Source organism: Camelina sativa, chromosome 1, assembly GCF_000633955.1.
Source record: "Camelina sativa cultivar DH55 chromosome 1, Cs, whole genome shotgun sequence".
NCBI lineage: Eukaryota > Viridiplantae > Streptophyta > Magnoliopsida > Brassicales > Brassicaceae > Camelina > Camelina sativa.
Genome location: NC_025685.1, coordinates 1,079,360 through 1,102,828, shown reverse-complemented (window position 1 = coordinate 1,102,828; position 23,469 = coordinate 1,079,360). Strand labels below are relative to the sequence as shown.

The window sequence follows — 23,469 nt, the reverse complement described above, 5'->3', positions numbered from 1 at the left end:
TTGCCCTTTCATGGAAGTTCCTCGTTTTGATGAGTCTAAGTTTCAACCATAACCTCCTCACATCGACCATATGAAGACCACGGCTGAACAGTTGGCTTACCTCTCTAAATCTTTCCAGGTTCAGATTGGGAACATAAGAGGCCCATAACGCTCTCATGCGCGATTCAGCTATGGGGAAGACAAGGATTGCCATTTGTAAACAGATAAACAGCAGAGATAGTATCAAGAACGGGTCTTGTTTGAAGATTTCTCTGATAGATGTCCCGTTGCGCAACCATGTGATCAAATTACCACCGCCGGCATCTAAGCCTGTTGGTTCCCCTTCAGCCACATACTGGACAGGTTGGAGACCTGGAAAGCCAAAAAGAACAATCAGTTATTTTTAAATCTTTCAACCCGAAATGTGCTAGTCATATCTTCGACATAAAGCAAAGCCTGTTCAGGAAGATTGGAAGAAAACACAAGCAGACTATGTGGTTTGTTGTTTTACCTGTTGCTTCTTCATAAAACTCAATTAGGGATGTTAGATCCTTTCGACCATGGTACCGAGCTTTTAAAGTTTGATTTATCATCAGGATTGAAGGTAAGCTATGGATACCATACCTAGAAAAGACACTGCAACAAAGGAATTGATGGTACCAGTTAGTAAGACAAATGAAAAGGCCAACACACATGAAGAAACCTAAAAGCACTTAGGAGAAAAACCCACTAGCGAGACAGTTACATAAGGTAGATAGGGTGATCATGTAATAGCTAACCTACGTACTTGTAACATAAATCAAATGACTATTTGCCAATGAAGTGTAAGACAGAGTAACTCTTTCAAAAAACAAGACTAAGTAGGCTTCTTACGAGGGTAGTGCTTGAGAATGCTCCACCGTTAGGTGCTGTATTTGAGGAAACATCGAACTCAACATGTCAAACTTAGGGCGCATAACACGTGAGAATGGGCACCAGGAAGCATAAAAGAGTACAGACATATAAGCATTTCCATGGTTTAAAGCCATTAACCTGTCCAGTGAGTCTCCATCTACCTGCATAATGAAAAATTTAGACACTGCTTTTAGTTACGAAGAAAGCTTCAGATCCAACATCATCCCCTTAGAAGAACCAAAGTATACCTATTAAAATTTTGCTAAATCATATTTCCAGACAGAGAAGCTACTACAGAGTATGCATTATAAGAGCGTTAAACTCTGAACCTAGATGAAGTTAGAAAATTGGGATGGTAAATATGATAATACTGTTGACAGGTATACAGAACAAACAAAGGAGCAATGAAAAAAACTGGTGAAGTTTGGCTCTAAGCCTTAACCATGACTCAAGTAAATTTCAATACATGATACTATTGGTCCATTACTTTCAATTCACACAGTAGGTACGATGATCCAAACTTGAAGAAAAAAGAGGAACGCTTCAACATTCACGCCCAATAGTTATCAAAATCCTTCATTGTTCCTAATTCAATAATTGGAAGGGTAAGTCCAATCCGATATATATATATATAGATATAGATATAAAGCATTTGATTTCTAACCCGTCACTGGAATCTTTCACACTAAAAACCCTATGAAGACCCGAAACTCATCACAAAGCAAAGTCCCAATCCAATCGCAATAAGAAAGGTGAAGTTGCATAGAAATCACAAACAAACAAACCCAATAGGATAATGATGAAAACGTACGTACCTCAATAGGAGGAGTTGGATACAGATAAAGAGGACATTTAGCTTCTAAATCGAACCGGAACAGCTCGAATTCGTAATTGCAAATGGCCCGTGATGAAGCGAACCCGGACGTAAAGCATGATGACAGAGCTACCGCACAGAAGAGGAGAATCGAAACCCGACGAGAATCCATATGCGAGAGGTAATAATAATATAGTACAAAGAAGAAAACTATCAATAAGACTGATCCTCCTAATATTATTATAAAATCTCTCTCAATGCACAAACAACGAAATTGCAAAAAAAAAAGTACGAAATACGAAAAAATTAGGTTGAAGAAACTGCAAAATTGAAGGAGGGAAAGAGAAACCAGACAGAAATGATTCAGATTTTAAGATAAAGAGGAGGAAAGAAGTAGGCTAGGGCTTAAGAGATGGAGGAGGAGGCGAAGAAGAAGAAAAACCTAATTTTACAAATTTGGGGGAATCTCTCTTTGGATCCGTATCCGAATTTATCACCAAAAAAAAACACTTTCTTAGGATTTGTTTTTGTTTTGGTTTTGCAGAAGAGAAACAACTTTTTAACAGATCAGAAAACGCCAAACTATCGAAGGATTTGGTCTCTCTCTCTCTCGTTGATGATGATATTTGGATATTTAAAAGGGGAATTCCCAACCCCGGCCGGTCTTATAAATTCCATTTATTTCTGCTTTCTTCAATGGGAAAATTAATTATTTTTTTCTAAATATTTCTTTTACTTATGTAACATTATCTTTTTACTTAGTGTGAGGAAGAAGAAATAAATTAAAAACGTGAAACATTAGTTTAATAGTAGTTGACTTCTTATTCAGTTTAAAGCCTGAAAAAAAAATATTCAGACACACAATTTCTGAATTTATTATACTCAGGACAAATTCAAGATAGGTTAATCTATAACTCTTATCACAATTATATCATCAAATAATTAATCTATCGCAACATAGATAAATCTATTCCTACGGTTAGGTTCTAAACGTAATATTAAATATTTTTTAAGGGTAAATACGTTAATAGGATGTTAACCTAGATCTGAATTTTGTAAATATACCACATAACTTTATCTCTCCCATAATAACATATATATACCCCATAAATCTACGAATCTTTTGCTATTCTAGTAAACTGTAGTTAATCTGCCACAGCAACCTATAAAACTCTATTAAACTAAAACTACCATTAACATGTAAACCTATTACAACTACGACAATATCAATCATATTAGTCTGTTTTTTTTTTTCGTAAACTTACTAATTTCTCCTAAGTCTACCACAACTGATGCTAAATCTGTGTTACATATCTATCAGACTTTAAACTCTACCATAATTACCGTTTACTTTACCAGAGAATTCTGCCCATGTTACCATTCCGATTTAAATCTATCACGCCTAGGAATATAACAACTAACTCTCAACAAGTCACCATTTACGTCTTTCTATCCTGTATAAGTATGCTAACCTGTATAAAAGCCTACCGTCACTAACTAACTAGATAGAGTTACTCATGCGCGGGACTTTTTCCCTCTAAACCAAACCTATTCTTTCCTACGTGGCATTAAATGATAATGGCAAGGTTAGTAATATTTTGTTTCTTAACAACGCCATTACAAGGGCAATCATGCCATTAAAAAGTAAAAAACCCAACCCCACTACCCTCCAAACTAGTAATTAAACAACTTATATGTGCTATTACTGTCAATTTCCCTAAAGTAAACGGTAATTATTATAGAGTTTAAAGTTTGAACTGACTCTGTAAACAGAGGTCTCGTCGCAATAACTCTTTAAGCTCTCTCACAAAGACAAAGATCTTCTTCTCTCTTCTCTCTTCTCTCTCTTTCTTTCTCTCGAAGCTGAAGAAAAGCAAACAATGGAGAACCCTCCGGATCAAAACGAGTCATCAGAGGAGATGCTTCAACCAAGTAGTGGAAGAAGAAGAGCCAAGGGTGGTCTTCTCACTATGCCTTTCATCATTGGTAAAAACCATTACATCTCTTCTTCTCTCTTAAAAACAAAAACCAAAATCTTGATTCTGAATTCACTCTTCTTCTTGTTGTTCTCGTTATAAACTCGGTGAAGCAAACGCGGGGTTCGAGAGAGTGGCGAGTTTAGGGTTGTTACAGAACATGGTTCTTTACTTGATGAGTGATTACAGATTGGGGGTTGCCAAAGCTCAGACGGTGCAGAGTTCATGTGGTTGGCTGCTTCCAGCTTCACCCCTTTCTTTGGAGCTTTCGTCTCCAACGTGTATCTGGGTCCGTTCCGCACCATCGCCATTGCTTCTCTCTTCAGTTTCCTGGTAATTTCCGTCTCTTCCTCTCTCAAATTCGCTTAAAAAACTCGATGCACACTGTTTCTATACCGTCTCTTTTATGTATTTTGATAAGAATATGAAACTATGAATCAATGCCAGTGGAAATGCTTAGTGAGATTAGGCATGGTATTAGCTAGAGAGAATCTTCTTCAGAAAGTGGAAATGCCAGTGTTTGAAGGATTTATTATGTACGGATGGATCGCCACTGTCGAACATTTCTTTCGCACTGGAGGATACAACGATGCAGAGAAACTAGCCTTAGTTTCAGTGAGCTTGCAAGGAGAAGCCTTGAGCTGGTACAAATTGGAAGTGAATAAGAGGCAGTTTGAGAGTTGGAGTCAGTTTAAAACAAGAATGATTGATGTTGCAATTTGCTCAATCGGACCAGTTTTAAGTCTGTTTTGTATCAAACAAACAGGAACCATATCCGATTATATGTCCAACGGTTTGAAGTCTGTCTTCTTAAGTAACTGGTCTAAATGATCAAAAATTGGAGGGCATATTTCTGAATGGTTTAACTCGGGAAATGCAGGAGCTTGTTTGTATACAAAAGCCACGTAATTTTCCGGAGATGATGGCTGTAGCTAGAGCTTTGGAGTTGAGTATTAAGAGAAGTGTTGGTAAAGAAGAGCTGATGTTGTCCAGTAGAGAGAGTAAGGAGAATCAAGGATCTGACTCTGCAGTGTTTATGTTAAACGAATCAAGTCACGAAGCAGGCTATCTTTGAATGAACCAACACAGGAGATTATGAAAAGTAATGGAGATAACATGGTAAAAGAGCTCTGAGTTGCCAAATTTTCATGGATTGTATCCATGTAGTTGGATAGCACCGAAAGATTAATTCGATCTGGTCGATATACCGACATGGAGAAGATAGAATTGGTGTCTCAGAAATTAGAAGGAGACGCTCCTAGTTGGTTCAAGAATGTGTCTTTTAAGAATTGGAAAGATTTCAAGTCAAAATTATATGTTCGATTTGGATACATTGACAATTGCTAAGGTGCACATTTCGTCTCTTGATATGAGGAATCCGTATGTCTACCATGTATTTGATAGAAGGCTGATTAGTGGGAATGCTTTACAACGACAGAGACAACAACAATTTTTTTCCAAATCCTGGAAATTCAAATACAAAGACACGCTAGAGACAAGAGTTTTGATTGAGGAACAATCAGCATATAGGGAAGAAACAAGCAAACATAATCCTACAAGCGCTCAGTTTCGGGAAGAAGATACTGCAAAGCTGTGGATATCAACCTGTGGTAAACTGCAGTCTCATAGCCATCATGTGCAAAGACTGTTTTCATTTAAGTTGTGCACACTTTTTTACTTTTCTGTGTGGCACTGTTGGAGAATTAAGACACTATCACAACTTGGAATTGGGAAACAAAAGGATGCAGTATCGTTTTGGTTGTGGTTGCTACAAAATATAAGAGAGTTGCAGGTTTTGATTGCCACAGAATGGATGCAGATTTGGGATAACGCATACAAGGGGGATGCGTATGCTCTGTCCTATGTTACATTGACAAGTGACAACTTCTATGGGGATGAGAACTCAATTGCAGATGATGTCACAAGGAAAATTGAGTGTCACTTTAAATTCAAAAAAAAAAATTGAGTGTCATCACTTCAAGAATAAACAAAGAAAAATGGGAAGGTATCAACATAGCCTCAAAGTTTTGCTGCGACAATGGGAAGTAACTATGGATTTTCAGTGGTGGTTGGCATGGTTATTTTGTTGGAAGAACAAGGCTGAGAATAGCTAGTCAATTTCATGGATCTTAAAAATGGAACAAGCCAGTTTCAAAGTGACTGGAAACAGAGTGCAGAAGCGAGGGCCAACACAGTTTCTATGTAGTGTTATCAAGCACCGGATATGGCACAGATGGAATTCTAAGCAACTACACACAGTCCTAACAAGTGGGAGGGATTTAATTGGAAATGCTATTACACAGGACACCTGGTCTGCTGCAACTGTATACAAGAGAGGCTATTATTCAGTGTGGCCTCGCTGGAGAAAAAAGAAATTGCAGAAGATTAGCTTCCAACTATGTCTGACCAGCAACTAAACTGAGACACTACGGTGCGGAGGATCAAGGTTCGTGCAGCAGCTCTACCATGGCATCAGCGATCATCGTCATTGGTTTTGATCGTCACTACATTTGCCACTGCACAGCTTGAGGACAAGCTGTTTTAAAACGGGGGAGTATTGATAAGCTCACTATGTGTATACAAGAAGGAGAAACAGAGTGGAAGCAGAGACATGAGGGAGCACGTGCAAGGGACTGAAGACATTTGTATATAAACTGAGAACAGTATTGTAGTTCTTTTATGCATTCTTTGTGAATTGTAGAAGTGACATATGTGTTGCTTGGGAGATAGAGTTGATGAATCCGTGATGTGCCGGTGGCTCTAGTCTTGTAAAACAGAGTTTCATAGTTTCATTCTTATCATATTTATTCTCCGATTTATATCAATTTCTGATTTTAATTTATACTGTTTTATGTTAGTGATATTACTACCATTTTAATAAATTGTTTGAATCAAAACGTTGTAGGGTATGGTGGTTCTATGGCTAACGGCGATGATACCTCAAGTGAAGCCATCACCCTGTGTAGCAGCAGCCGGAACCAACTGCAGTTCCGCGACATCTTCCCAATTGGCTCTATTATATTCCGCATTCGCACTTATATCGATTGGATCAGGCGGAATCAGGCCCTGTTCTTTAGTCTTTGGTGCTGATCAATTGGACAAGAAAGAAAATCCTAAGAACGAGAGAGTTCTTGAGAGCTTCTTCGGTTGGTACTACGCTTCCTCATCGGTTGCTGTCTTGATGGCTTTCACCGTCCTTGTTTACATTCAAGATCATATAGGATGGAAAATCGGGTTTGGAATACCCGCGATTCTCATGCTGCTCGCGGGTTTCTTGTTTGTTATCGCTTCTCCTCTCTACGTTAAACGCAACGTGAGCAAGAGTCTGTTCACTGGTTTAGCTCAAGTGGCTGTTGCAGCTTACGTGAACAGGAAGTTAAGTTTGCCGGATCATCATGACTCGAACGATTGTTATCATCGTTTGAAAGATTCTGAAGTCAAAGCTACAAGTGACACATTGAGGTAAATTTGAATACATTTCATATATATAGTACTTCTTGATTAGTTTTTTTTTTGTTTTGTTTTTTGTTCTTTTATACTGACCCTTTCTTGTAATTTCTTAGGTTTCTCAACAGAGCTTGTGTCATAAGGAACCGGGAGGAAGACCTTGGTTCTGATGGTTTAGCCTTAAACCGATGGAGGCTATGCACAATTGACCAAGTTGAGGAACTCAAGGCGTTGGTGAAGGTGATACCAGTATGGTCCACAGGGATAATGGTGTCGATAAACGTTAGCCATAACTCGTTTCAGTTGCTTCAAGCTAAATCAATGGACCGAAGTTTAAGCAGCGGTTCGACCTTCCAAATCCCAGCTGGATCTTTCGATGTGTTCAGAATCATAGCCTTTATCTCATGGGTCGTTCTGTACGAACGCGCAATCCTCCCTTTAGCTTCCAAGATCCAAGGCAGACCGGTTAGGATCAATGTCAAGATTCGAATGGGATTAGGGCTATTCATATCCTTCTTAGCAATGGCAGTTTCGGCAACTGTTGAGCATTACAGAAGGAAAACCGCGATAAGCCAAGGACTAGCAAACAACGCCAACGCAACAGTTAGTATCTCAGCGATGTGGCTGGTACCACAGTATGTGCTACACGGCTTAGCAGAGGCCTTAACAGGAATAGGACAGACCGAGTTTTTCTACACAGAGTTCCCTAGAAGCTTGTCCAGCATAGCTGCTTCGCTGTTCGGTCTAGGAATAGCCGTGGCTAATATCTTGGCTAGTGCGGTCCTCAATGCGGTCGAGAAAAGCTCAAAGAAGGGAAACGTAAGCTGGATTGAAGATAATATTAACGAGGCTCACTACGATTATTACTACTGGTTTTAGCGATCTTGAGCTTCGTTAATGTCATCTATTACGTTGTCTGTAGCTGGTCGTATGGTCCTACAGTAGATCAGGTGAGAAATGACAAGGTTAATGGTGTGAGAGAAGAAGCAAAGAAGTAGAGGAAGTTAATGAATTAAACAAGGTTAGTGGTGTGAGAGAAGAAGAAGAGGAAGTTAATGAATTAAACATGGTTAGTGGTGTGAGAAAAGAAGAAGAAGAAGAAGAAGAAGAGGAAGTTAATGAATTAAACATGGTTAGTGGTGTGAGAGAAGAAGAAGAAGAAGAGGAAGTTATTGAATTAAACAAGGTTAAGGGTGTGAGAGAAGAAGAAGAAGAAGAAGCAGACGAAGAGGAAATTATTGAATTAAACTAAGATCCAGAAAGTGGTTGATCACAAATGGTGTAGGTGTGTTATATTAAAATTTTATATAATTGTATGTAAATAGATTATTGTATATAATGGGTGTGCTTAATTTATTACAAAAAAAAAGCCATTTGTGTGTATGATACTGATAAACTCATTTAACTCATTCAAGATCAGTATATATATATTTCTGAAAAACCGAAACAGAGGAGCAAAACCAAGATTAAAGGAACTTTTGCAGTGGTAGTGCAACTTGTATTACCCGACGTTGTTGCTGTTCCAGCCGCAACTTCTCTGTGTTGGCCATTTCAAACTCTCCATTCTCCAGATACCTCTTGTCTGGTCTCAGTCTTGAATCCGTTGGTGGCAGCGTCTCCTACATTCATTTCTCCTTCGGGTCTAAATAAATCCTTAATAAACTAATTTATGGAAATAACAAATGGAATTCTCTATGGAATTCACCTTCAGCCCAGGTGGAAGCTCATTTAACGTAATTGTGAAACGTGTCAGATTATACTTTGTTGCGTTTCCAGGAGGTTTGCTTGGTTTCCAGAGAAGTTGAGCTCCTGACATAGCTTCACTCAGTTTCTCCTTCCCAGAACAATCACCCGTCACAAAGTGCATGTTCTCATCCCATTTACCAAACATAGTTGCAACTGTCTTCCCACTCTTGTCTTGAACTATACCATGAAGGCATGAACCTGTGACGAGGAAAAGTTACCAAATGCCAGACAACGTAAATCTCAGACTATCAAAGCTAGGTCTGGGCAGAGAGAAACGTAGCCAAAATATCTCATTCGAAACCAAACTTTTTACTTTGTAAGTAAAACAGTAACAATACCTTATTCCAAACCAATCAAAATACACTGAAGTTGTTAATGAAAAAAAAAAAGTATGTTTCGTAATACTATAAAACTAAATAATATCCATTGAAGAATGATTTCTGTTTTATATACAAAAATGGAACGAGAGAGCCAATCCAAATTGAAACTTTCCAATATGAAGAAACCAAAAAAAAAAAAAATTCTAATTTAGTTATAAATTTCTCAAAAAGCAAATAACCAAATATCCACTCCTAATCACATGATCAAAGTTAAAACGTACCTGATTATCACATTACAATTTACCAAGCATGAGACTGTATATTGATGCAGTCACCTACAAGTTGAAAGAAAGAATAGTATCAGTGAACAAGTAACATACAAAATGGCTGTTTGCCGGGTAAAAATTAAAATTTGATTGGTACCTTACTCCACTGAAGGGTTTCTCCATCGTCAAATTGCAAAGTCAATACAACAACATGATCAAGCTGAATACTCTCATGTAAACCCCAGAATTTGCTCCTCAGATTGTTGTCTCCCCAGAATTTCCATCTCGTGCCATCACAATGGCATGCCACCACAACCATAGGATGATGGATGACCTGACGACACCAAAAACGAATAAAATGTCTGAATAGCTATAGCTACTGAGTAAAACAGAGAAACGTAGATCTGCGTGTTGTGATCTGATAAGCCATAACTATTATGATTATTATCCCCAATTTGATATTCCATTTCTCAGAGAATCCAGATCCAATAAAATTACCTAAGCAGAACCTCGATTAGAAGATCCGATGTTGATGAGGGAGCACGAGGTCATCATCTTCTGAAACTCTTCGAAATTGACGTTCCCATCGCCGTCAGCATCCACAGGTCCGATCATACGAGTGCAGTCATCGACAGAGCAAGACATCCCAAGGTGATTAAGAACCTGGTGAAGCTCAGGAGATCAGATCAGATCAGTCCGTTTTTTTTGTCCTGATCGTAGAGATCGAAGACGTCACGGATCTCTGCGGCGGAGGAAGACGAACGACAGAGAGTAGAGAACTCATATAATCTCTCTCGATTCAACAGATCGAGCTTCAGCAGAAGATTTCGGGTTTTGGAGAAAGAATCGAAAGAACAGAGAGAGAGAAGGAGAAAAAGAAAAAAAAAAATCGTTTTTGTTTTGTTAATTACTCCAGCCAATAATAAACTGACACGTACACGTTCCTTAACATTCCTATTTCCTAGTGTGTTTCTATCCTTTGATTTAATTTTTAATGTTAAGGATATCTTGTAAAAAACATCAAATGATAGTTTTGTAAAAATGTTTGGAACCATTCTTTGAACACAATATCTTTATCTTCTATTGTCAAGAACCTTGACACTTAGCTTCTAATTGTAACTTGTACTTATTAGAAGGTTGTGACCATCATTTATGTATTTGGTTTATGAAATTACCAGATGTAACAGCTTCTTTTTTTTTTTTTTTTGTGCAAAAACCAGATGTAACAGCTAAGAGCCTAAGAAGACAAGGAAAACAGACTTCGTTGACATGTTCACCATTGTTTTACTCTTAAAATTAGTTATTACAAAAAGATGTTAAAGATAGTGGAGTGGTACAGGTTTTTTTGTGGAACCATTTTTTTAATACAATGCTCCCGCATATATCATATTTTTGTCAACAATGAAATCTTTACCAAAGTACAAGTAGAAAATCATTAAATTCTATCGATTTGTTACCAAAATTAAATAAACGAAATTGACTTTCTTACCAAATTTTATAGAATGATCAAGACCAAACCATCAGGAGATTGAACTTAAAGGGAATTATTGGTTCTATGATTTTAATGGATTTGGAAATCCAAACAAAAATCATGTGTTATTCAATCATTGATTTTAAAATACTTTTCAAAATGATGTGTTATTGATTCTATGATTTACAAATACTTGTTAAAATCTCATGTTATTCATTCAATGATTTGTTTTTGGATTTCCAAATCCACATTATGTTTTAAATGGATTTGAATGGATTTGAAAGTGTAAAATAGAAGAATTCAAATCCAAAGATAAAACATATTATTTCAAAATCCATGTATTTTGATTTTTAGAATTTACAATTCCATATGGATTTAGAAATCATCTCTCCAATAACAAAAGAAATTAATACACTTTGACTAAAATTGTGGTCGACATAAGGTTAAAAATCCCCTAAATAAACATTTGCATAACGTCTTTGTAATTACTTTTTAAATTTATTGAAATTTGATTATTCTGGAACAGTTTTGTACATATACTCCAATAGTTTTATACTTTTATGTCAGTTAACAAAAATAATTTTTGAATAAACAATACCAACCGACATAAAACTATTGGAGTATATGTGTAAGATATATTGTTTTTTTAAAAAACATTTTTTCCCCCACACAATTTTCAACCAATTGTAATACTTTGTGAAAATAATTGCTACTTTATTCGATTAAACGTGATTATATATAAATTTAGCATTGACAAAGGCATAAAGTAAAAAATGGATCGGGAATACATTTTGGGTGCAAATGGTTGTTTAAAATTGAAAAAATGGGTTGAACAAAATTGAGTTGAATAATATTCGACTCATTCATCTCCAAAATAGTGGTTGAACAAGTTGAATACTTTTGTTGTAGGATTAGTTTATTTTTTCAACTTTTTAAGTTGAACGGGCTGAATAATTTTTTCCAACCTCTTCAACCTTTACAATGCAAATGGTAAAAATTGGTTGAATAATTTTTTTCAACTTATTCAATCTCTTCAACTTTGCAACCATTTGCACCCTTTATATAACACCCTGGTTGGCACTGAAAGCTTTTTTGTGGTGTAATAACTTGCGTTGAAACTTCATAATGCAACATCATTTGAGGAATCTCTTCATATAATAAACGTGTTGCCTCAACGTTTCGAATTGTTACGGTGCTCATCACTACAAAACCAAAATATACATTGTTATAAATCAACACTTACATGTAAAAGTATATTATATAAAATGAAAAATTTGTGATATTAATGTGAAGATTTTATACAGTTTCCCAATTTTGACTGAAATTACAGAGAATACAAGTAGGGGAGAAAAAAAATCTACAAAATAAACAGACAACAACAAAACAATAATAGAGGAAAACGTAAACCCAAAACGGAAACAGAACAAGAAACACTAGAAAGTAGGAAGATAAACAGCAGGGAGCCTCTCACGGTACCAGCAAGGAACGCCGGTGACCGGAGAGGCTGACGGAAGCACGCAAGTTTGTCGCAGGAAAAGAAAACACACATGACATTGTATTTTGTAAATTTCCTCAGTTACTAGAGTTTTCTTTAAAAAATTTGATGTGAAGAGACATTTTTTTTTTTTGTCAAATGTGAAGAGACATTACTTGCTAGATTATTTGGAAACCTCATGGACAAAGATTGTCAATCACGTTATACATAGGTCAAAGTAAGCTGTGAGCCTTCAGAAGTGTTTGTGCTCAGTTTACTTTCATTAGTGACTTAGATCTTTTACAACTCGCTGGTACAAGTAAAAACAATTTGTATTTATGGAATAAGAGTATATATATGGGTGCACTTTTACATATATATATGGGTGCACTTTTACAAAAAAAAAAATAAAAAAAATAAGAGTATGGAATTTACCTGACATAACAACGAAAAAGATACGGAAAGCGCACTTGGTTGATATTTTCTCCATTGTTTCAGAATTTGTAGATACTGGTATTTGATCAATTGTTAAAAGCTTTTGCGAGAGATTAATACAGTTTTTAAACTATAATGAATACAAATATATAATATCTAAATAATAATATAGAATATATTCGGGTATATTCTAAGTTACTAACTATAGAAATGACATGGTCTTAGACTCTCAGTCAAGTATCTTTATAAACTATAGAAAGAAACTCACTTTTTTTTTTGTCAAACAGAAACTCACTAATTTAAAAATACAGATTAAAGTGAGTTTTGACCAAATTCACTAGAAATACATAAGTCCACATTAATAGATTCAGGTACACTTTGACTAAAAAAACAAAATGAAATCCAATTAATAGATTCATGTACACTTTGACTAAAAAAGAAAGGGAAAGTTAGAAATAAAGGATTTTTTTCCAAACATTTGTCCATATACACTTTTTTTTTAAGATTGTCAATTATGACGGAAATGTCTCTACTTATAGATATAGTGAAGTTTTTAGGAGTTTAAACCAAAAAACAAACAGTAAAGTCATGTTAGTATACAACTTTGCAAAAAAAAAATTTGAAAAAAAATGTTTTGAGTGTCAAAAATCAGTTTGTAAATTGATGGTTTCTGGTCTAAATTGTTCAAAAAAGACTTTCTACGATTTTTTCAAGTTCTGAAACATTTAGATTGTTCATTCTACAGTTTGTACATGTTCTACGAAGTTTAGAGGGAAAATTTGTTCTAAAAATTTCAGAAACCGAATTTTGTATGTTCTACCAAATTAAGAAAATGTATTCTACATTTTACTTTATTCTACATCAATTTAAAATAAATTTTCTACGTTTTTCCCTGTATACTAAAAGAAGTAGAATATATACCATAAACATTTTAGAATTCATAATCTGTAAAACTTATAATACTCTATAAATAGAAAGAAAATAAACTAATTAAGGAAAGTGATTATTTATTGAATATTTTTTGAATAATCGAAATTTATGGTTACGATTCTATATTTATTGTTTAGATATGTTCTAATATATTTAGAATGTGTATTCTAAATTATTTAGAAGAAACACAAAACAAGAAAAATTGACATTCGACATAACTTATGATATCGGGTGTTTACCATCTCTTCCACCTTCCACGAAAATTTCACTTAATTGTTTATGATGCAAATCTACGTTATTTGTGGTGTATGGACACTGGGTGCCAATAAGGAGTGGAGATTTATTGATGATGAAGAAAAACGTGCGAGATTACTGACTTTGCAACCCACTACGTCTCTTGAAGAATTGCAGGTGATGGTTTCAGAAGACTATGAAATAGAGCAAAGTATGTTTGATGTGGAATTCAGTTATTTACCCACAAAGGTTAAAGTTGATTATCCTCCCGTTGTATTGACAAATGATAGAGGAATGAAAATTTTTCTTGCATGTCTGAAAAGGAAAAACATGATTAGGTTGTGTGTTACGTTCAAAGGAATAGTTGATGATGATAGGAGTAAAGTCCAGTTCGATCTGAATAAGGACCCACATGATACAAGTGATGGTGATGATGTGGGAGTTGATCTGGGAAAATCAGTAGCTATTATTTCCAGGAATTCACATAAGCTAACTGATGTTGTATTAGAAAAGCCTATTGATGCTAATCTTGGTGATGCTGCTGGTTCAAAGTTGGAAGATTCAATGGTAAAGAAGGGCGAGTATTTTAGCAGTAAGGAAGCTTTACAAGCTACTATGGAAATGTATGCAATGAAATATAATTGCGACTACAAGATTACAAAATCAGATAAGAGATGGTGGTGTATACGCTGCATTGCGAGTGCTTGTAATTGGAGGCTCCGGGCTGAGTGTTTACAAGCGTCTACATATTTCAAAATCAACAAGTTTGTGGATAACCATACATGTGCTCCTTCAAAAAAAAAATCATTTTGTAAGACTCCATCTGCAAGAACAATTGGACATCTCATTAAGCAAAGCTATGAGGGTGTGAAGGAAGGTCCTAAACCGATTGATATTGTTAATATCATTTTTGTTCAAGGTACGGCTGTGAGCTAAAATATCACCAAGCTTGGGAGTCTCGGGAGTATGCAGTTAACGAAGTTAGAGGAATTCCTGAGAAAAGTTATGCTAAGATACCAAAATACTTGCACATGCTACAAGAAGCGAATTCAGGTACGTTCACGAATTACGAAATTGAATTTGATGGAAGATTCAAATATCTATTTACTTCTTTTGGTCAATCAAGAAGTGGGTTCTACAAGGCAATGCGGAAAGTGATAGTAGTTGATGGAATATTTTTGAAGAATAAATACAAAGGAGTTCTACTAGTTGCTACAGCTGTAGATGGTAACTCCAATTTGTATCCAATCGCATTTGGAATTGCTGATTCTGAGAACGATTGTTCATGGGAGTGGTTTTTTTATGCAGTTTAAGATGGTTATAGCTGATGAAGAAGGTTTATCATTTGTGTCAGATAGACATACATCGATTGCTAAATCAATTGGAAACATCTACCCATTGGCTAAACATGGTATTTGCATCCACCACTTGATTAGTAATGCTATAACATACAATAAGGGCAGAGGTGTCGCTGGTATGGTTGTAAAAGCATCAAAAGCATCAGAAGCTTATATAGTTTCTGAGTTTGAGAAAGAGTTTGTGCGAATTAACAATATTAATCCTGCTATTGGAAGTTATCTAGAGGAAGCCGATGTGAGAAAATGGGCTCGCATTAGCACCAACAATGCGGCTGAGTCAATCAATGCAGCTTTGAGGTCACCCAGAGAGTATCCAATAATTCCTTTGTTAGACAGCATCAGAGAAATGATGACACGCTGGTTTTATGAGAGTAGAGAGTTAAGTGCAAAGCAAAAAGATTCTTTAACTGTTGAGGTGGAGAAAAAGATTTCAAGAAGAATAGAAAAAGGTAAATTCATGAACGATTATCCGATGAGCAGATCCATGTTGCAGGTTAAAGGTAATGGAGTAGACAACATTGTTGACTTAGAAAGAAGGACTTGTTCATGTGGAAAGTTCAGCATAGGAAAACTCCCTTGTAGACATGCTATAAAACGAGCTTTTGATATAGGCAAAGATCTATATCCTTGTGCTGATGATGTGTATACCACTACCGCATGGAGATCGCAATATGAGTAAACTATTAATCCAATAGGTGTTCCTGAAGAAGAATGACGAGTCCCACAACATGTTGAAGATGCAAAAGTTTGACCACCTGAAACAAGAAGACATCCTGGACGGCGCTGAAAAAGAAGATATGAATCCGCTGAAGACAAGATAAAATCATCACAAAACTCACAAGGATCAAAGAGACATAAGTGTAGGCGCTGTGGCAAAGAAGGGCATAACAGAACAACATGTGATATCGTGATATGACAATGGTTTGTGCATCAACTTAAGATTCATGTTTTTGAATTTTTAGTAGATTTCATTTATTAACTATCTCTTTGGTTTAATGTGATTTTAGAGCTTATTTCTTAATTTTTTTGTGCATATCCAATATGAAGACAAAAATTCATTAGAAATACACGATTTAAATATTGCATATCCAGTAAGGATTGTAGTAAAAACAGACTTCACCAGACTTTTCCAGACTTCAATAGACAAGTGCATAAATTTCACCAGACTTCACCAGACTTGTCCAGACTTCAATAGACAAATGCATAAATTTCACCAGATTTCACCAGACTTCAATAGAGAAGTGCATAAATTTCACCAGACTTCACCAGACTTGTCTGCAAACTTCACCAGACTTGTCACCAGACTTCACCAGACTTGTCTACAGACTTCACCATACTTGTCTACAGACTTCACCAGACTTGTCTACAGACTTCACCAGACTTCAATAGACTTGTCACCATACTTCACCAGACTTGTCTACAGACTTCACCAGACTTATCTGCAGACTTCACCAGACTTGTCCAGACTTCAATAGAGAAGTGCATAAATTTCACCAGACTTCACCAGACTTGTCCAGACTTCAATAGACAAGTGCATAAATTTCACCAGACTTCACCAGACTTGTCCAGACTTCAATAGACAAATGCATAAATTTCACCAGATTTCACCAGACTTCAATAGAGAAGTGCATAAATTTCACCAGACTTCACCAGACTTGTCCAGACTTCAATAGAGAAGTGCATAAATTTCACCAAACTTCACCAGACTTCAATAGACTTGTCTACAGACTTCACCAGACTTCAATAGAGAAGTGCATAAATTTCACTAGATTTCAATAGACTTGTCACCAGACTTCACCAGACTTGTCTACAGACTTCACCAGACTTCAATAGACTTGTCACCAGACTTCACCAGACTTGTCTACAGACTTCACCAGACTTCAATAGACTTGTCACCAGACTTCACCAGACTTGTCTACAGACTTCACCAGACTTCAATAGACTTGTCACCAGACTTCACCAGACTTGTCTACAGACTTCACCGGACTTGTCTGTTGACTTCACCAGACTTCACCATCAATGAATTTCTGAACTGTTTAAGACCCTTTGTGTTGTTTGTTTGTTTCAAAGATAACACCATCTACAGACTTGTTTGTTTGTTTGTTTGTGTACGTTGTGATTCAGGAATTTAAAAATAAATCAGACCTTATGTACTGATCAACCATTATTAACACAAAATTCATTAGAATATCAATAAAAATAAAAGCGATACAACTAATGAAAAATAAAAGTGTAAAGACAATTAAAAATTAGCAAAGGTCTACAAACTCAGCCGCATACACTAGAGGCACATAAGTTTTCATTCGATCCACTAGAACAAGATCCTTTGCTGCTATCCAAAGATCGACTGCCAACTTCAAACGAGCATGCTTGATGTTTTCATCGTCAATCAAATCATAAGGTAGATTACGCATGTGACACTCGATATACTTCAGGGCATAAACTCCACAATCACAATTTGACCGATTTAATTTAGGTGGCATACGGACCTCGATGATCTCGTATTGAGTCAACAAGGGAGCTTTCCCATCAAACTTTTTGTGAATCTCCTTCACAAGACGAGGGATGACATTAGAGAAGAACTCATACTTAGAAACAAACAGTCTAAGAAAAAAGAAAAAACGAAGAACTCATAAGAAAAAGCAAGAGATTTATGCAAAAATTTTCACTAACCCAGAAGGAAAATCAAACATAAGAAGGTCAAAAATCCGAAAAAGTGCAAAGCTCTAGTTAACCTTATCGTTCACAAAAAGTGTCCACAATTTTTCCTTTAAAGTCAATATAATACTAAAAATAAAACAAACGAAGAGCTTCAACTTCATCATATTCACATTTTTAAGTAAAATCATTGAAATTGTTTGTAAAAAAAAATTAAACATGCAAAAAAAATTACACAAATTAACATACCTAATTCGATCAACAAGGAGCAATGGAGAAGAGAAATCCAACCGGATTGACCTTGAGATAGTGAAGAGGAGACCATCAAAACGACTAAGAAGCTGATGGATAGAAGGCGGAAGACACTGAAGATGGATAGACGGTGGAAGACGGTGAACAAATCGAATCGGCGGAAGATGGTGAAGATGGAGAGAGATGGTGAAGATGGAGAGAGACGACGGTGAGATGGTGAAGATGGAGAGAGACGATGGTGACGATGGTGACAGACGACGGTGAGATGGTGACGGTGACGACGAGATGGTCACGATGGTTAGATACAACGGAAGAGTTTCAGAAACTTTTAAGTAAAATTATTAAACCTCAATTATTTTCTTACTTTGTCGACACAAAGTAAAAATTTTCTTAATTTGTCAAGACCCATAAACCCATGTTAGGCCCACTCGATGGAGCCCCAAAATTGTTTCCAAAATTGTTTTCCATGATGTTTAAATATCAAGAAACAAAAAATCTACAAATTTTATCTGAAAATATAATTAAGGGTATAATTGGCTATGAGAAAATTATAAAAAAGAAGCTTTTTTTAAACATTTGTCCATATACACTTTTTTTTTGAAGATAGTCAATTGTGACGAAAATGCCTCTACTAATAGAAATAGTGAAGTTTTTAGGAGTTTAAACCAAAAAACAAACAGAAAACCCATGTTAGTATACAACTGTGTAAAAAAAATTTGAAAAAAAAATTATTAGGTGTCAAAAATCAGTTTGTAAATTGCTGATTTCTGGTCTAAATTGTTTAGAATAGATTTTCTACGATTTTTTCTCTTTCTGAAACATTTAGATTGTTCATTCTACAGTTTTTACATGTTCTACGAAGTTTAGACGAAAAATTTGTTCTAAAAACTTCATAACCTGAATTTTGTATGTTCTACAAAATTTAGAATATGTATTCTACGTTTTTCTTCATTCTACATCAATTCAGAATTCATTTTCTACGTTTTATCCTATATACTAAAAGAAGTAGAAGATATATCATAGATATTTTAGAATTTGTAATATGTAAACCTTAGAATACCCTAAAAATAGAAAGAAAATAAATTAAATAAAGAAAGTAAATATTTTTTAAATATTCTTAATTTATGGTTAAGATTTCGTAATTATTGTTTAGATTTGTTCTAATACATTTTAGAATGCGTATTCTGAATTATTTAGAAGATAAACAAATTAAGAAAAATCGACATTCTACCTTAACGTGATCGGTCACCATCTCTCCCACCTTCCACAAAAAGCTTTTACTTACCTGTTTATGATGCAAATCTATGTTACTTGTGGTGTATAGACACTGGATGCCAACAAGGAGTGGAGATTTATTGATGATGAAGAAAAACGTGCTAGATTACTGACTTTGCAACCCACTACGTCTCTTGAAGAGTTGAAGGTGATGGTTTCAGAAGACTTTGAAATAGAGCAAAGTATGTTTGAGGTGGAATTCAGTTATTTACCCACAGAGGTTAAAGTTGATTGTCCTCCTGTTGTATTGACAAATGATAGAGGTATGAAAAATTTTCTTGCATATCTGAAAAGGAAAAACATGATTCAGTTGTGTGTTACGTTCAAAAGAGTAGTTGATGATGATAGGAGTAAGCTCCAGTTCGATCTGAATAAGGTCCCAGTTGATACTAGTGATGGTTATGATGTGGAAGTTGATGTGGGAAAATCAGCAGCTATTATTTCAAGGAATTCACCTAAGCTGACTAATGATGTATTAGAAAAGCCTACTGATGCTAAATCTTGGTGATGTTGTTGGTTTAAAGTTGGAAGATTCAATGGTAAAAAAGGGTGAATATTTCAGCAGTAAGGAAGCTTTACAGGCTACTATGGAAATGTATGCAATGAAATATAGAAGTGCATAAATTTCACCAGACTTCACCAGACTTGTCGGCAGACTTCACCAGATTTGTCTACAAACTTCACCAGACTTGTCTACAGACTTCACCAGACTTGTCACCAGATTTCACCAGACTTCACGAGGTTTGAATGGTAATGATACCATCCCTCTTCAACAATTTGCTCGAAAACCCATTATCATATGTCCAACTCTCTGAATCATGACTGAAATCGGCATTGAACTTAAGACCAGTAACTGTATGGAATTCTTGCATTGAGAATCTAAGCGGCTTCTTACCAAACACAAACCACAGCTCATGTCTTCTCTTAGTCACCAACTGCCTACACATGATGTTGTGTATCAACCGAGCTGAGTACCCAAGACCATTCTCATACAATGCAAATACAAATGCGAAAACTGGATCACCCTTCACAATCTCATACTCTTCTGGTAATGCCTTCTTGATTTTGTGTAAGATAGACATTCGACAAGTGTTATTTATCTGCCCAACTTGTGGCTCGCTTCCATCTTCCATAAGCCGTTTAGGGTACTTCTTTTCCATTCCTGCCGAAAAAAGTAAAAGATGAATTAGTATAAATTAGCCAAAACTGAAATAAATCAACAAAGATATGAGACTTCAATTTTACAAAAAAAAGAAAAGAAAAAACAGATTACTAAAAGAATGATTTAAGAACAAGAAAACTATGACTACTAATCATTTTGCTGCTAACAGAAACTTGAAAAAAAAAGAAAAAAAAAAACACAAACGAGATACTTTTATAACCAAACTAGATACGACTTCTAAATCTGATGTAGTTTGGTTATTCTTACTTGTATCAGAATCTGATGGTGCTTTTGTTGAGGACATTGACATTTGCAACTTATGATCCAATTCTGCTCTCAGCCATGGTCAGTCATGACTGATATAGACAGGTTTCCTGAAGTAAGAAGATCAAAAAAAGAAATCGAGTTTTTAAAAAATTATATAACCTGTTAAACGATGAAACTTGAAAAAAAAATTGTAATAGAATTCTACATACCTGCTAAGCGGTGAAGATGCAAAATATGTTATGATGTGACAAGCTAAGAAGCAGTGAGAGAAGGAAACACCTCTGAAATCATAACAAAAATCAACAAAGACATGAGATTCTTACTCGATTTCTTGAGATAGAAAGAGTTAAATTTTCAAAAACAACATAATACAAATTCTTAAAACTATGAATTAAGAACAAAAATACCTTGATACTAATCAGTTAGATGCAAAACAAGAATTCAAACTCTTATACAGTAGTGAAAAATCAGAAAACCGAGAACTTCATCCTCATCATTATCACATTATTAAGAAAATCATTGAAACGTTGTTAATTGTACTTATAATAATACAATTGTGGATTCAAATCGAGATTACAAAAGGATAAAAGTTAAACATGCCAAAAAATTTCCACATTTAAACAAACCAAATTCGATCAATATGGATAAATGTTCAAGAGAAATTCATACTGAAAATTGGTTAATTTACTTAAAATTATACAATTCTAGATTGAAATCGAGATTAAACAAACAAAAACAACCTCAAAATTTTGGTTTTCCGATTTCGTAAAATTGAGAAATTGACCATTTAAAATTTCATACTTTTCATCGAAATTGAGCGATTAAAACTAACGAAATCAAGCTGAGAAAACTTAAAAGATTTACACTGCAATATGAATACGAATTTCATATGATGTGAACAGAAGCAAAGGACATTGACCGATTAAAGAGAGGAAACAAAAAATTGATGAATCGCAAGAACAAGAGAAAGACAAATCAACAAGAGGACAAAACAAGAATTAAGCTTCGCCCATATGAGCAAAGGAGGGAAAAACACTCACCATGGTCGATGAATCGCGACAACAAGACGAAGATGTCACCGCAGTCACCGCCGTCGATGTCACCGATGTTTGGATTGTTTTTTTTACGACTTGCTAAAAGAGAAGAAGAAAAAAGGGTTTTAGTCTTGTAGAAGTCTCTAAGTAAATTAGAGGCTTAGGTTTCTATTTTGTTTTCTTATTTTTGGACATAAATTTACTTTCAAAATTTATTTATATTTTCTTATTTTCGTTTTTGAAAAATGAGGGCAAAAATGGGTTAAAAAGCAAATTAAAACCTATGTGTCCAAACCTTCAAAAAAAAAATGTAGATGGCCAAATGTTTAGAAAAAAAACTCCTTTATTTATAATTTTCCATTGGCTATTTTTATATCCTAAAACCTATTTAACCAAAATTTTCTAAAAAAAGTGTAGATGGACAAAAGTTGGAAAAAAACTCATTTTTTTATAATTTTCCCAAAAAAAAACTAAATTGACAGCTGATTTCCCGTCATGCAATAATTCAAAGTAAGTTGAGCCTTCAGAATTGTTTGTGCTCAGTTTACTTTCATTATTAGTGACTTAGATCTTTTACAATTCACTGGTACAAGTAAAAACAAATTGTATTTATGGGAGAAATATATATTAGGGTGTACCGTGTACTTTATAGATAAGGCTTCAAGTCAACAACCATCATAACTGAGTTCATAGAAAAACTCAGTTAATAAGAAATTAAGAATTAGCTAGCACGTGCTTTGTCAAGTGATTATGATGGTTGTTGACTTGAAGAAGTGGTTAAAGCTTCTTCTATGGCCTTTACATACTGTATCATTTTGTTGTTGGATATTTAGAAAACATGATTTTGTTGTAAGTGAAGAATATATTGAGGACCTAATTGTAATTAGTAAAATACCTACTCTCTGCTGTAATCACTATAAATATTGTAAACCCTCACACTTAATAGTATTGAGCAATAGACGACACTTAGAAAACATTGAAGTCTTTGATTAGTCTAATTGGAAGGGTAGTCTAATCCGATATATAGATATAAAGCATTTGATCTCTAACCCGTCAATGGAATCTTTGACACTAAACCCTATGGAGACACAAACTCATCACAAAGCAAGACCCAATCCAATCGCAATAAGAAAGCTGAAGTTGCATAATAACCTCAATAGGGATCAACTCACAAAATAAACCCTAGGATAATGATGACAACGTACGTACCTCAATAGGAGGAGTGGGATACAGAGAAGGAGGACATTTAGGATTTAGCCGCTAAATCGAACCGGAACAGCTCGAATTCGTAATTGCAGACAGAACGTGATGAAGCGAACCCGGACGTAAAGCATGACAGAGCTATCGCACATAAGAGGAGAATCGAAACACGACGAGAATCCATGAGAGGTTAAGGTAATAATATAATACAAAACTACGGCTAGGGTAAGAGGAGGCGAAGAACAAAACCTAATTTCACAAATTGTTGGAGGGGGGG

At 35.3% G+C, this 23,469-nt stretch overlaps 2 protein-coding genes, 1 long non-coding RNA gene and 1 pseudogene across 3 annotated transcripts; 2 read left to right on the top strand and 2 right to left on the bottom strand.

The window, feature by feature from the left end:
• Window positions 1–2,332, bottom strand: LOC104791078 (5'-adenylylsulfate reductase-like 5; the record flags this gene model as incomplete). Its single annotated transcript, XM_010516913.2, is given in 4 exon segments — window positions 1–351; window positions 491–615; window positions 853–1,034; window positions 1,689–2,332. Coding segments are annotated over 4 exon segments (829 nt in total), but the record flags the coding sequence as incomplete, so codon positions are not given.
• LOC104790979 lies at window positions 3,501–8,122 on the top strand (annotated as a pseudogene).
• On the bottom strand, window positions 8,377–10,300 carry LOC104790912. Its single transcript, XR_768849.2, has 5 exons — window positions 9,941–10,300; window positions 9,600–9,776; window positions 9,458–9,511; window positions 8,816–9,054; window positions 8,377–8,729 (listed from the first exon to the last, which is right to left on the bottom strand). It is a non-coding gene; the product is annotated as an uncharacterized LOC104790912 (long non-coding RNA).
• Window positions 14,035–16,023, top strand: LOC109126186. Its single transcript, XM_019229390.1, has 3 exons — window positions 14,035–14,609; window positions 14,906–15,206; window positions 15,295–16,023. The coding sequence occupies exons 1-3, from the start codon at window positions 14,035–14,037 to the stop codon at window positions 16,021–16,023; spliced, it is 1,605 nt and encodes a 534-aa protein (XP_019084935.1).

Coding starts and splice junctions, on each gene's coding strand:
- LOC109126186 (XM_019229390.1), top strand. CDS start 14,035: ATGCAAATCTACGTTATTTGTGGTGTATGGACACTGGGTGCCAATAAG. Junction 14,610..14,905: donor TTACAAGCTACTATGGAAAT/GTATGCAATGAA, acceptor TTTTTGTTCAAG/GTACGGCTGTGAGCTAAAAT. Junction 15,207..15,294: donor TTCTACTAGTTGCTACAGCT/GTAGATGGTAAC, acceptor TTTTTTATGCAG/TTTAAGATGGTTATAGCTGA.